Source organism: Prenolepis imparis, unplaced genomic scaffold, assembly GCF_030444845.1.
Source record: "Prenolepis imparis isolate NDT839.2.m4 unplaced genomic scaffold, iyPreImpa1.0 SCAF_2, whole genome shotgun sequence".
NCBI classification, from domain to species: Eukaryota; Metazoa; Arthropoda; class Insecta; order Hymenoptera; family Formicidae; genus Prenolepis; species Prenolepis imparis.
The window spans coordinates 2751205-2764003 of NW_028141160.1; the positions used below are offsets into that span (position 1 = coordinate 2751205).

At 40.2% G+C, this 12799-nt stretch overlaps 1 protein-coding gene across 1 annotated transcript; it reads left to right on the plus strand.

The window, feature by feature from the left end:
- The first annotated feature begins 496 nt into the window (after positions 1-496).
- Positions 497-1379, plus strand: LOC145932801 (uncharacterized). Its single transcript, XM_083032043.1, has 2 exons — positions 497-577; positions 678-1379. The coding sequence occupies exons 1-2, from the start codon at positions 497-499 to the stop codon at positions 1377-1379; spliced, it is 783 nt and encodes a 260-aa protein (XP_082888169.1).
- Positions 1380-12799: the final 11420 nt, after the last annotated feature.

Below are 12799 nucleotides of genomic sequence, written 5' to 3' on the forward strand. Positions count from 1 at the left end.
ACATGGGACATGATCCGGCTGGTCAAGGCAAGATCGGGACATGATCCGGCTGGTCAAGGCAAGATCGGGACATGATCCGGCTGGTCAAGGCAAAATCGGGACATGATCCGGTCAGTTAAGGCAAGATCGGAAAAGATCCGGCTAGTTAAGGCAAGATTTTGAGAATTTTCTATCGCAATAAGTGTTCGAAAATTCCTCCTTCATTCTGAATACATAATTGAATTCTACGTTCGAAATTTCGAGCAGTTTCCAGAAGGACATTCCTAGGAATAGAATTGCAACAGTTTCTTATACGGTCTATCATATTGTCTCTAGTTGTAGGTACTTCTGCGTAAACCACATTTTTTATAAATCACCATAGGAAAAAATCGGGACTTGTCAGATCCGGAGATCTTGGACACCATTCAACGTGTCCTCCAAGTTCAATTAACTTACGTGGAAAGAGACGGTATAGAAACTGTCGGACTCTGAGACTCCTGTGAGGTGGTGCGCCATCATGTTGGAACCACATGTGTTGTCTTGTCACCAGGTCTACGTCCTCCAAGAGGACTGGCAATTCATGTTCAAGGAAATGCAAGTAGTTCGCTGAGTTAAAGTTTCCGTCAAAAAAGAAGGGACCAATTAAGAGATTTTTGGCTTTGTATACATTCCATCCATATCACATAACATTGACTCAGGCACTAACACCTAATGATTTTCGTCGAAGACTTCAATTTTGTAATTGGGCCCAGGCTATGTTGCGGCAGGATCAACAATTTTTTAGGTTTGTTATGTTCTCAGATGAAGCTACTTTCCATAGTACAGGCCAACTGAACCGACACAACAGTCATTATTGGTCCCACGATAACCCACATTGGCACCGTCCAGTTGATCACCAACATCGCTGGAGTCTTTTAGTGTGGTGTGGTATTTTAAATGGATACTTAATTGGTGCCTTCTTTTTTGACGGAAACGTTAACTCAGCAAACTACTTGCATTTCCTTGAACATGAATTGCCAGTCCTCTTGGAGGACGTAGACCTGGTGACAAGACAACGCATGTGGTTCCAATATGATGGCGCACCACCTCACAGGAGTCTCAGAGTCCGACAGTTTCTACACCGTCTCTTCCCACGTAAGTTTATTGGACTTGGAAGACACGTTGAATGGTGCCCAAGATCTCCGGATCTGACAAGTCCCGATTTTTTCCTATGGAGATTTATAAAAAATGTGGTTTACGCAGAAGTACCTACAACTAGAGACAATATGATAGACCGTATAAGAAACTGTTGCAATTCTATTCCTAGGAATGTCCTTCTGGAAACTGCTCGAAATTTCGAACGTAGAATTCAATTATGTATTCAGAATGAAGGAGGAATTTTCGAACACTTATTGCGATAGAAAATTCTCAAAATCTTGCCTTAACTAGCCGGATCTTTTCCGATCTTGCCTTAACTGACCGGATCATGTCCCGATTTTGCCTTGACCAGCCGGATCATGTCCCGATCTTGCCTAGACCAGCCGGATCATGTCCCGATCTTGCCTTGACCAGCCGGATCATGTCCCATGTATTTGATAGTTTATGTAAAATTATATCAAACACTAAAGTATAACATATCTCGTAAACTATTCACTTTTTGGCCGTCCTATCCTTATAACTTTTTATGCAAAATATTGTGAGGAATCGATTTATGTAAAAAAAATATGGTAGTTCCATTTAAAAAATTGAAGGTGACCTTCACGTGACCTTCAAGCAACTATTCAAGGTCAAATTAATGACATCATCTTATGTCCCCCTCGAAACCATACAACTTTTTTCTGAAACATTTTTGCTGAAAATGCTTCCTTGAAGAATTATCGAGGTGCGTTTTTTAAAATGGGATACCCTGTATATATACACATATTTTTGATACTTATTTTCTACATTTATTTTCCTACATTTTTATAAATTTATTTAATTATTTATGTAATAAATTTTAACGATAATTTAAATTAATAGATAAAATTATATTTAAATAATGTAAATTTTAAAAATAATAGATACGTATATACGATTCTTTTATATCCTTACATTTTATAATTGTATATAAATCCAATTTTTAATCTCTACACATTTATATTATCTAATATTAATTTCAACATCTTATGATTTTATATTTTTCAATGATTTCATAATTCTTCATTGGTTTTAATTATTACATTGAACAATTATGATATAATAAATTTAATTTTTCTACAATCAAATAACTTAGTTTTAAAATAATTCAATTTTTAAAAATATTTAAGAATAATTAAATTTAATGGTATTTAATTTTAATGGTATATAATTTTGATATAATTCTTTTAAATGTTAATAATTTTTTAAAAATTATATAGAGATAATAAATATATTTTAAAAGAAGAGGTCACACAGTACAATATGTCGGACGATAAGGAATTTTCTGAAGAAGTGAATAATGCAGATATATTATTTGAGTTTGAACAAATGAATGGCATGGAAGTTTTAACTTCTAATGAAGTTTAGATACCATACAACTTTTTGATTCGACAGTGTGAGTATTTGAAATTAATTTTTTTCAAATTAAAATTTCTAAATTTATTTACATATTTGTAAATTTCTTTTTAATATTAAAAAAAAGTATATCTGAAATTAAGAAAAATACGATAAAAAGGTTTAAACAAAAGTTGTAGGGTTTCGAGGGGGAAAGCAGTTTAGCACTATTGACAATTTTTTAAAGGGCGATTTTCAAGGTTATTTATATCTTTTTAAATGAAACTATACATATATATTATAACCGATAATTTTAACTATCCTTATCGTTATTTTCACGGAGATTCCTTCGACGCGATCTCTCTACTGATTCGGAATAATCGAACGTTCCATTTCGTGAATCGAGACTCTATCGCAATCAGAATTTAATTGGGCGCCAGGTACGGGAAACCGTACCGCTATTCCACGGGAAATCCGCGGCGAGGTCGCCGCGTGTGTCTCGAATATGGCAACCACCCGATCGATTACCCGCTCCAAGAGATCGCGACGATCGAGGGCACGGCAGCTCGGCCGACGGAAAGGGTTCGCTTTGCGACAGCGACAGAAGGAGAATAACGGGACAAAGTTGCTGGATTTTTATGAGTATATTTACGCAAGTGGAAGAAAGTAATTAATAAGAAAAGAGTAGTAAAGACATGAGTACTAAAAAAAAAGACCAGAACAATACAAATTCAATAGAAATGACAATCGGACATTCGGTCGACATAGAGGACCAATCATATAATTCGACATAAGTACCATTATTCGAGTCACATCGGAATCTTAACATACGGATATCGTCGTAGTAGAAACGCGTGTACGCCGCTCGCGCCGCCCGGAATTCGATACTATAAAAACTTACGGCCGCACGCCGGGATATCAACGTCCATGCGCCGCGCACGTGATCCGCTCAGTCTTCGCTACCCGCGTGAGTATCGAATCCGGGACTTCTCGCTCGCGCTAATTACAACAGAACGATGGGTCAGGTCCACTTCGTGTACCGCCCTTAGTTAATTATGCGCTAAAACAATCTCCAAAGCACACGCGCAAAATTCGAATTTACGAGCTCACCGATCGTACGAAGTATATGCGACAGCTAACGGGAACACGTAATCGCGACTCACAATACGAATCGTACAAGGGTCCCTAACGCAGAGCTCGGACTGCGGTTTCGCAACAAGAGAGAGAGATCTTCGCGAAATACTGGGGGTTCGAACGAGTCGTCATACCGGCGGCCATCACTCAAGTTATCGCGAGAATCTATGACGTGGCGTCTGTCGCCATTTCGGCAACTACTCGGTAAAAGGGCTCTATTTCCTCGGTGCGACTCGCTCGAACAATCTACCTTCTTTACGGGTCGGGGATGACGACGACGTCTCACCAGCTCTCGTCCTCTGCGACGTCACTCTCGCTTCTCTATCGTTCGCACGCTTCCTTTCTGGTCGACAGGACCTCTGCCCTCTCACGAGTCTCGCCAGACAGTGACGAGCGGAAGTCTCGCCGGAGACACGCTGGCGCCGTATCGCCGAACTAGGCCGATTGGGGGCGCTCCTGTAATCAGGGCCGTGAGGCGGCCCGGAGGATCCCCGCGGTCGCTGTGGCGGCCCTTCACTTCCGCGCTCTTTTTCTTTTTCGGGGTCGTCCCTCCATTCCCGTTGGATACGGGCGGGAAATTCCTTCGGCAGCTTACGGGGGGCCCGATTCCGGCCGCCTTGGATGTCGTCCGCCGCGAGTCTTTAATCGATCGTGGATCGCATCCGAGTCCGGGCGCCGGGCATGCCATCGGGTCCCTTGCCGTAACTCCGGGGCGGGGCTCCTGCGCACTTCTCGCGCGGAGTGGCCTTCCCCTTTCCTCAGCTCTCGATTCCTAGGGAAGAGGAGATGGATGTCAATTTTTACGCGGCAACTACTGTCCCGAAAGGTATTTAAGGTCGTGATAGTTTAACCGCGATCTCACCTAGCGTGTTCCGTAAGGCGTGGCCTCCCCTCGTCCTGTTTCTTCCCTGTACGCCGCTTTTCCCTCGGATGAGATGTCGTCGCTTCCCCCTCGACCTTCGCTAAATTTTCTAATAGCTGCCGCAGCAATGGCCAGAAATCTTACCGGCTACGGCAGCACGCAACCGAAACGCGCAGCGGCGGAAACGCGTCCGATTCCGCGCTCGAATCGCTCTCTCTCTCTTATTTTAAAGAGAGCAGAGGTCCCACAATCCCCCCCGATCGGGTCTTGCGACCCTTGTGACGGACAATTTCACCAAATGAAAACTGTCACGTCACAATATATATCGGGTGATTCATTTAAAGTGTTACACACTTATATCTTAAAAACAAAGCATTTTAGAAAAAAATGTTTCATACAAAAGTTTTTTGACTTTGAGTGATAAAAAATCTTTCATTTTTTAAGTATTATGTTTAAAAAATGCTGGAGGACATTTTGAACATCTCATGGATTAGTATAAAGCGGAGCAATCAGCCTTTTTCAGGGCCACAGGGTGTGCAAATCCAATCAGCAATCTCCACGTGATGCACACTAAGTAACGCTAATGCTGACGGTAAACAGTAAAATACTAAAAAAAAACTTCAGTGTCTATTATAAAACGAGTTATTATCATTGGTCCGCCAAAGGTTGAATCTGAGTTTTCGGGATAAGGAAAGCGTTTCAAAAAAAAATGTTTCGGACAAAAGTTACTTACTTTTCGACGGAGAATCAGCATCTGCAATAAAAAGTATGGGTTTCTATTAAAAAATTGGACTTGACCTTCAAATGACCTTGAAAATGACCTCGAATGACCAATCTGTTACCGAAACTGAATAGCCCCCTTCCAACCTTGCAACTTTTGTCTGAAACTATTTTCCCGAAATTGCTGTGGTTTCGAGATATTCAAGCGTGAAAGTTAAAGTGGGACACCACTAATTTATACTAATGTATATATACATATATATGCGTGCGTGTGTGTAGAGTATTTATTTTTATTTTTTTATTTTCTTTTTACTTTTTAATTTCTTTATTTTATAGTAAAGTAGTAGGATTTGTGGATGAAATAGAAGCCTCACGTTCTGTTGGTGACAAACAACAATATAAAGTTTTTAAATTTTATATAAATAACGGTCAAGGGAGACGTGTGCAAATTGTCTGGAATGATGACATTAAACCAATAGAACACCATATAAAATTGAATCATGCATATCTTATTTTTTCATGTTTTTTTTTCTTGATATATATGAAATAGTATGTTGTACATCATGTTGTACATCATAAAATAAATATTATAAAAAATATTATAATAATAATAAAATTAATCAATTTTAAATATTATATTACAAAAAATTTTGTTATACTCTAGATAATTCATCTAGACGGTGTACAAGCACGAACATCTAAAGTTGCTCGATACAATCGTGGCAATGTGCCTTATGAACTACAAATACAGTCAAATACAATTGTTTCAAATTTAGGTCTATATAATCCGAAAAATTTACTTGATAAAGAAGTCGAACATATTGAATTTAGTAAAGTAATAGATACATCGACACGTGTTGGTAAAAGTTGTCGATTATTTATATATACGGGGGTTGTCTGAAAAGTTTCCGACCTAACAAAGATACAAGACATTTTTTCTTCAAATTAATTTTTATTTTTCTACATAGTCTCCTTGTAAGTCTATACACTTCTCCCAGCGATGCTCCCATCTCTTCAACCCATCCAAATAGTACTCGGCGTCTTTCTCTGCAAAATAGTTGTTTACGAAGGTGATGGCCTCCTCATTCGACGAAAATCTCTGTCCTCCGAGCGCAACTTTTAGCTTAGGGAACAAAAAAAAGTCGCTTGGGGCTAGATCTGATGAGTAAGGAGGGTGGTCAAGCAGTTCAAACCGTAATTCGTGGATTTTCGCCATGGCAACCGCTGAGGTGTGAGACGGCGCATTGTCTTGGTGAAACAAAATTTTTTTTTTCTGCAAATGTGGCCGTTTTTCCGCAATTTCTGCCTTCAGCTTGTCAAGTACTGATGCGTAGTATGCTTCTGTAATGGTTTTTCCTTTTTGAAGATAATCGATTAAGATAACTCCATGACTATCCCAGAAAACAGTTGCCATCACTTTCCCAGCCGAAGGAACAATCTTTGCTTTTTTTTGAGCCGATTCCCCCTTCGCAGTCCACTGTTTTGACTGTGTTTTTGTTGCTGGAGTATAATGGTGTATCCAAGTTTCATCTACAGTAATTAATCGGCGCCAAAACTCTGATTTATTGCGCCTAAACTGCGCCAACAGAGCGTTGGAAATGTTCATTCGAACACGTTTTTGGTCCAAAGTGAGCAAACGCGGCACTCAACGCGCGGACAGCTTTCTCATGCCTAAATCTTGATTCAATATGTGACAAACACGTTCTTTGGACATGTTCATAGCCTCTGCTATCTCTCTAACTTTAATTCGACGGTTGTCTAGCACCATTTGGTGAACTTGAGCGATATTATCGTCAGTGGTTGCAGTTTTTGGACGTCCCGAACGTTCATCGTCACCCAAGCTGGTACGGCCACGTTTAAATTCAGCAGCCCAAAATTTCACGGTGGTAAATGATGGTGCAGAGTCCCCGTACACAGCGTCCAACTCGTCTTTGATTTGCGTAGGCGTATTGCCTTTCAAAAACAAATATTTAATGACAGCTCGATACTCGATTTTTTCCATTTTCACAAAAACACTCACATCGACTCACTCAAATGATTGTCAAACAACTGCGCGTCCAAAATGGCTGAAATTTTGGTGAGTACCTTTCAAAGCATGCGCAAACACATTCCCCAACTTTTGTTTACGAGTGCTGCCATCTTCATGTTGAGGTCGGAAACTTTTCAGACAACCCTCGTATAAGGTGTTACAGGATCATTGTACTACATTATGTGTTAATGATTTTTTGAAATCATTTGAAGACAATATATATAATCTTTTATAGCAATAGAAATGTAAGAAATATGATAGATAGGTAAACGGTTAAGAGAAACCTCGTAAAAACGTACTTAGCAAAGAAAAGACTTTTTATTTAATATGCGTATATCTCTCTGAGACGTATCTCTCTCGTAAGACAAAAGCTAATCCTCTCATGCCGCGCGCACGCAGAGCAGGAGGCGCACGTCCTATCCCCTCCACACACCCTCTCGACGGTGGCGTGACGTCGCCGCTGGTCCTGACTCGCCATTAATGCGGGCCCCGCGACGATCTCATCTCAGGCCCGTAGTAATTTCCTTACATTCGGCCTTCCTGCATTGGGGTCTGTCCTCAGACGCTCCTTGAAGCTCCATTGACGTAACCGCTCCGTAACCCCTTGCTGCATGGTTGTCCGTGGGCTTCACATCAACGCGTACTGTATGTTTTCACATTGCCAGATGGCAATTCGTTTGACCGACCAGGTTGTCATCATGACACTGTCGATCCGTCGTCGTCCTTGACCTTGTCAGTGCCATTGCACCTATCGAGATCCGTCTGTAATAAATGATTCAGGGATTATACACCGTTGTATCACCTAAAATCATTTCGTAATAGCTGAATTAGACCGGTGTTTTGTATTGGCCAAGTCCAGCTCGTCATAACTGACTTGAGTGAACACCGTCGTGTTACCTAAGACCAGTCCGTAATAACTGATTCCGGGATTATACACCGTTGTGTCACCCAAAATCAGTCCGTAATAACCGGCTCAGTCAGACACCGTGGTGTCGACCAAGACCAGTCCGTAACGTGGATGTTCTGCTCTCTCACTCGTTCTGAACAGTGATCCACGGCTTCATCCGGCCCGCTGCTGCAACCGTTCGTTTCCGTCTGTATCCTTCGCGTAAGTCTTCGACCTCATAACGGTCGTTAATAAGGACTTTGCGAACTCGGAACGGGCCTTTAAATTTCGGATGTAACTTCCGGCTGCTACCCGTTGCCAGATCGCTCGTGATTTGCACCAAGACTAGAGAACCTTCGTCGTACCTCGTGGCATCTCGGCGCGTCTGATCATAGCGCTCCTTCTGCGCTCGTTGCTCCTTACTAATGTGTGCTTCGATGTCATTGCGTAGCTCGTTAAAATCCAGCCGATGTATCACGTCCTAGATTTGTGATAACAGTGGTGCTTCAGCAGCACTCCATGTCTCACAACCAATGAGTGCTTTCATAGGCGTCGTATTGATGCCCTTGTTTTGAGTCGTATTCAGGGCGCTCTGAACTTGCTTGACGACTGAATCCCAGTCACGTGAATCCTGTCCAGCCGTAGTGGTTGCCAGGGCCTGTACAATTGTTTTATTGTATCTTTCACATTGGCCGTTAGCTCGGAGTGTAGCCACGGCGTTCAACACGTGCTTTATCGTAGTTGTTACAAAATGTACGGAACGCCTGGGATGTGAAGGCCGTTCCTCTATCACTCACAATCCTATTAGGAACTCCAAATAAATAGATCATGTTAGTTATTACCTTAACAGCATAACACGTCTTTTGACTCTTTACCGGTTCGATAATCGTAAATTTGGTAAACGCGTCTACTATTACCAAGAGAAACTTGTTACGTTTTCGGCTCGTTTCAAAAGGGCCAACGTGGTCGATATGTACGGTATAAAATGGTACAGATATCTTTTCAATAATATTCAATTTGCATTGTTTCTTACCTGCCGTATTTTTGTAATACGCGCAGTTTATGCAAGCGTTGATATACTTTGTTATGAAGCACCTTATACCTGCGAACCAATAGTTACGTTTAATACGTTCTAGCGTCTTTTCCACGCCGAGGTGTCCAGCGTCGTCATGGCATAGTCTGCAGATCTGCAGCCGTGCATCTCGCGGCACTACCCATGCCTGCGTCTTGTCATCCAGCCGTCTATATATCTTGTCATCCTTGATAAGATATTCTTCGAAGTAATGCTTGGTCTCATTAGTTCTTTTTTTATCTAAAAGATCGTTCGAATGCGTGACAATTGGTCGTCCTGCAACTGGGCTGCTATTATCCAGTCGCCTTCTGTTATGTCGACCTGCAATACTTCTAATGAAAGTTGAGACGGGTTGCGACTGAGTGCATCTGCGTGTGCCATCCTAGTCCCTGCACGATACTCGACATCGAACGCATACTCTTGTACTTCGAGCCACCACTGACCGATTCATGGCAGCAGATCTCGTTTTGCGAAAGCTGCACGTAATGCGTTGCAGTCAGTCACAACTTTGAGTTTTGTACCTAGCAGGTAAACTGGAAAATGTCGTAAAGCAAATACAACGACCATCGTTTCTAACTCGTAAGAATGATAGCAGCGTTGGTCAGCGGTGGTTTGCCGATTGTAGTATGCTATCGCAACCATCTTACCATCGACTTGTAATAGTATAGATCCTATACCTATTGCACTTGCGTCTGTGTGTACTTCGGCAGGAAGTTCAGGATTAAATATGGCCAGTACCGGTCGTGTCGTCAATCTGTCCTTGATTGTGTTGAACGCTTGTTCCTGCTCGGCCTTCCACTCCCAAGGCGAATTCTTTTTAGTGAGTCTGGTTAGTGGCTCAACAATCGTTGCGAAATTCTCAACGAACTTCCTGAAATAACCTGCTAGCCCCAAGAACTGGCGTACCTGCTTTACTGACTTAGGTGCTTCCATGTTTAGCACTCCTTCTATCTTACGTCGACCAGGCCGAACCCCGTGTTCACTAATTTCTCGGCCTAAATACTCTAGTACAGAGCTGTCCACGTTTTGCACTTTTCGGCTGATTTCCGAGGCTCACCGCCTAGCGGCCCCCACTTACGCTCGAGACCTTAGCAACGCGTGGTCCGATAACCGTAACTAAGACGCGCGGAGCTCTGTCTCAAGGACGGCGCATCTGTAACGCGATGCTGTTCCGTACCCCTTAACTAAATATTTTCAGTTTTTTAAAATCGCGATTTTTTAATTATTATTTTTTATTATTAATTATTATTTTATACTTATATTAATATATATTTATTATTAGATTATATTTATATTTATAATAATTTTGACAATAGATTTCCACATCACCCATGAGGTACTATTGTTGACGCGTTTTTTTAATAGTGGTTTCCCCTGTAGGCCTAATTCACTTAAAAAGAAGAATAAAAAAACGACCAAAAAGCGATGACCAAAAACGAGAAAAATTAGAACATTAAAATTTTGTACGACTACGGCGTTCGTACGATTCGAGAACAGAAGGAATATCTATTTGAATATTTGAAGAACTTATTCGCATCAACGAAGATAATGATGCATCCTTCAAACAAGAGCGTCTGTCGGTTTTTATATATTTCATTTTTGAAAAAGAACATTCACATAAATAAGTCGAGCCAAACATAGAAAAAAATCGAAGACCGAAATTCCTAAGCCTCGGATAAGTCGCTACGTCTAAAATTTTATAAACTTCTATTCCTTTTTCCGGTCGCGTTTTAAGGGAAATATTAGATTGTAAATTGCAAAGTTCTTGTTGCAATTCTATATTTTGTTCTTCGATTTGCAGTAAAAGGATTCTCGAAAAGAATAAGATCATTTCTGAACATTTCAAAATCTCTAAACCGTGTATTAAATTGGCTAATGAGAGAATCGATTAAATAGAGATGCTTTTGAAAATTGCAGCTTTTGCCATGCTCTTCGAAAAGAACTTGACAAGATGGGAAGAAATATAAATTATCTGCCTCAATATGATTTTTAAATAATAATAATTGTCTACGGAAACAATCAATGGCGCTAACTAATTGAGAAATAACTTGATTCGTTCTTTGCAGATTCAAATTTAAAATATTTAAATGATTAGTCAAATCAGTAATAAAAGCGAGCTCACTGAGAAATTCTAAATCTTCTAGAAAAAATTTAAATTTGTCGCATTTTGTAACAGATATTTCTTGCAAAAAAAGGAAGATTTCTTTTCTTATTGTAAAAAATTTTTCTAAACATTTTCCGGCACTAAGCCAGCGGACTTCGCAATACAAAGGGACATCGGTATAAACCGCGTTATGCTCTTCGAGAAAGTGTTGAAACTTTCGATGGGAAAGAAATTTATGACCACCTTTAATAAAATTAACAATTTGCGTTACCGTTCGCAAAGCAGTACTAAGTTTAACAGCTTTCCCGCATAACGCTTCTTGATGAATAATGCAATTAATAATCGGAAATTTTAAATCTCGCTGTCTGATTTGACCGAAAAAACCAATTTTTGCGTCAGTCATCGCTTTGGCACCATCTGTTACTATAGCCGAACATTTTGTAAAATCTACATTAAATTTATAGAGAGTTTTTTCTACAGCTCTGAAGATATCTATACCCGTAGTTGTGTCATGCAAAGCAACAAAATCTAAAAGCTCCTCGACACATGAGAAATCGTTTTGGACGATTCGAGTAAAAATACTCAACTGGCTCACGTGTCGATTATCGGTGCTTTCATCAAGACACAATGACCTTAACATTCTCACCCACTCTCGTTCAGTTAAGCCTTGCTCCACCATGTGTTGCGGCCGTAAATTTTGCACAATGCTATCGATTATCTGAAAAATATGAATATTTAATATATATATCTAAACATATTGCAATATTCTGTACAATAGTTTTAAATAAATTGTACAACTTACTATTTCGGGGAGCGTACGGCGCAGAAAACCTCCAGTCATTCTTTTCACTATATTTTACTATACTTAACAGCACAAACGCTAAAAACTTTATGACGAACATCGCGGAGACAGACCCGCTCTCGGTAGGAAAAGTAGGAGATAAAATATAATGTTACATAGGATAAAATATAAAGTTACTTTTGATAAAAAGACAAAATTAGCATAAAAATTAAAGTCAACATCTGTTCATAAAACGAATTATAATATCCAAACCACCTTTGAACCACCTTCAAACCTCGATCGAACATCAATTAACCACGTTCGTACCTCGATCAATCACCTTCGAACCACCTTCGAATCTCGATCGAACATCAATCAACCACCTTCGAACATCAATCGAACCACGTTCATACATCGATCAACCACCTTCGATTCCCCCTTCGAACCATGTTCGTACCTCGATCAACCACCTTCGAATCACTTTCAAATCACGTTCGAACATCGATCGAACATCAATCAACCACCTTCGAACCTCGATTGAACATCAATCAACCACATTCAAACCTCAATCGACTACATTTAAAAATTATAACATAAGAATGCTGTCACATGCTGAAATTAATACGAGCACGTGTGGACATATAATACTTGTATGCATATGAAGAAAATGAGAGAACAAAGAGAATATTAATTTATTCAAAAAAAGGGTGTGGCGAATCATTGCGATGATTTGACCACCAAT

What these genes read in the sequence shown, in the direction of transcription:
- LOC145932801 (XM_083032043.1), top strand. Translation starts at nt 497, where the DNA reads ATGTTGGAACCACATGTGTTGTCTTGTCACCAGGTCTACGTCCTCCAA. An exon ending in TCATGTTCAAGGAAATGCAA is followed by an intron (nt 578 to 677) that starts GTAGTTCGCTGA and finishes ACATTGACTCAG; the next exon opens with GCACTAACACCTAATGATTT.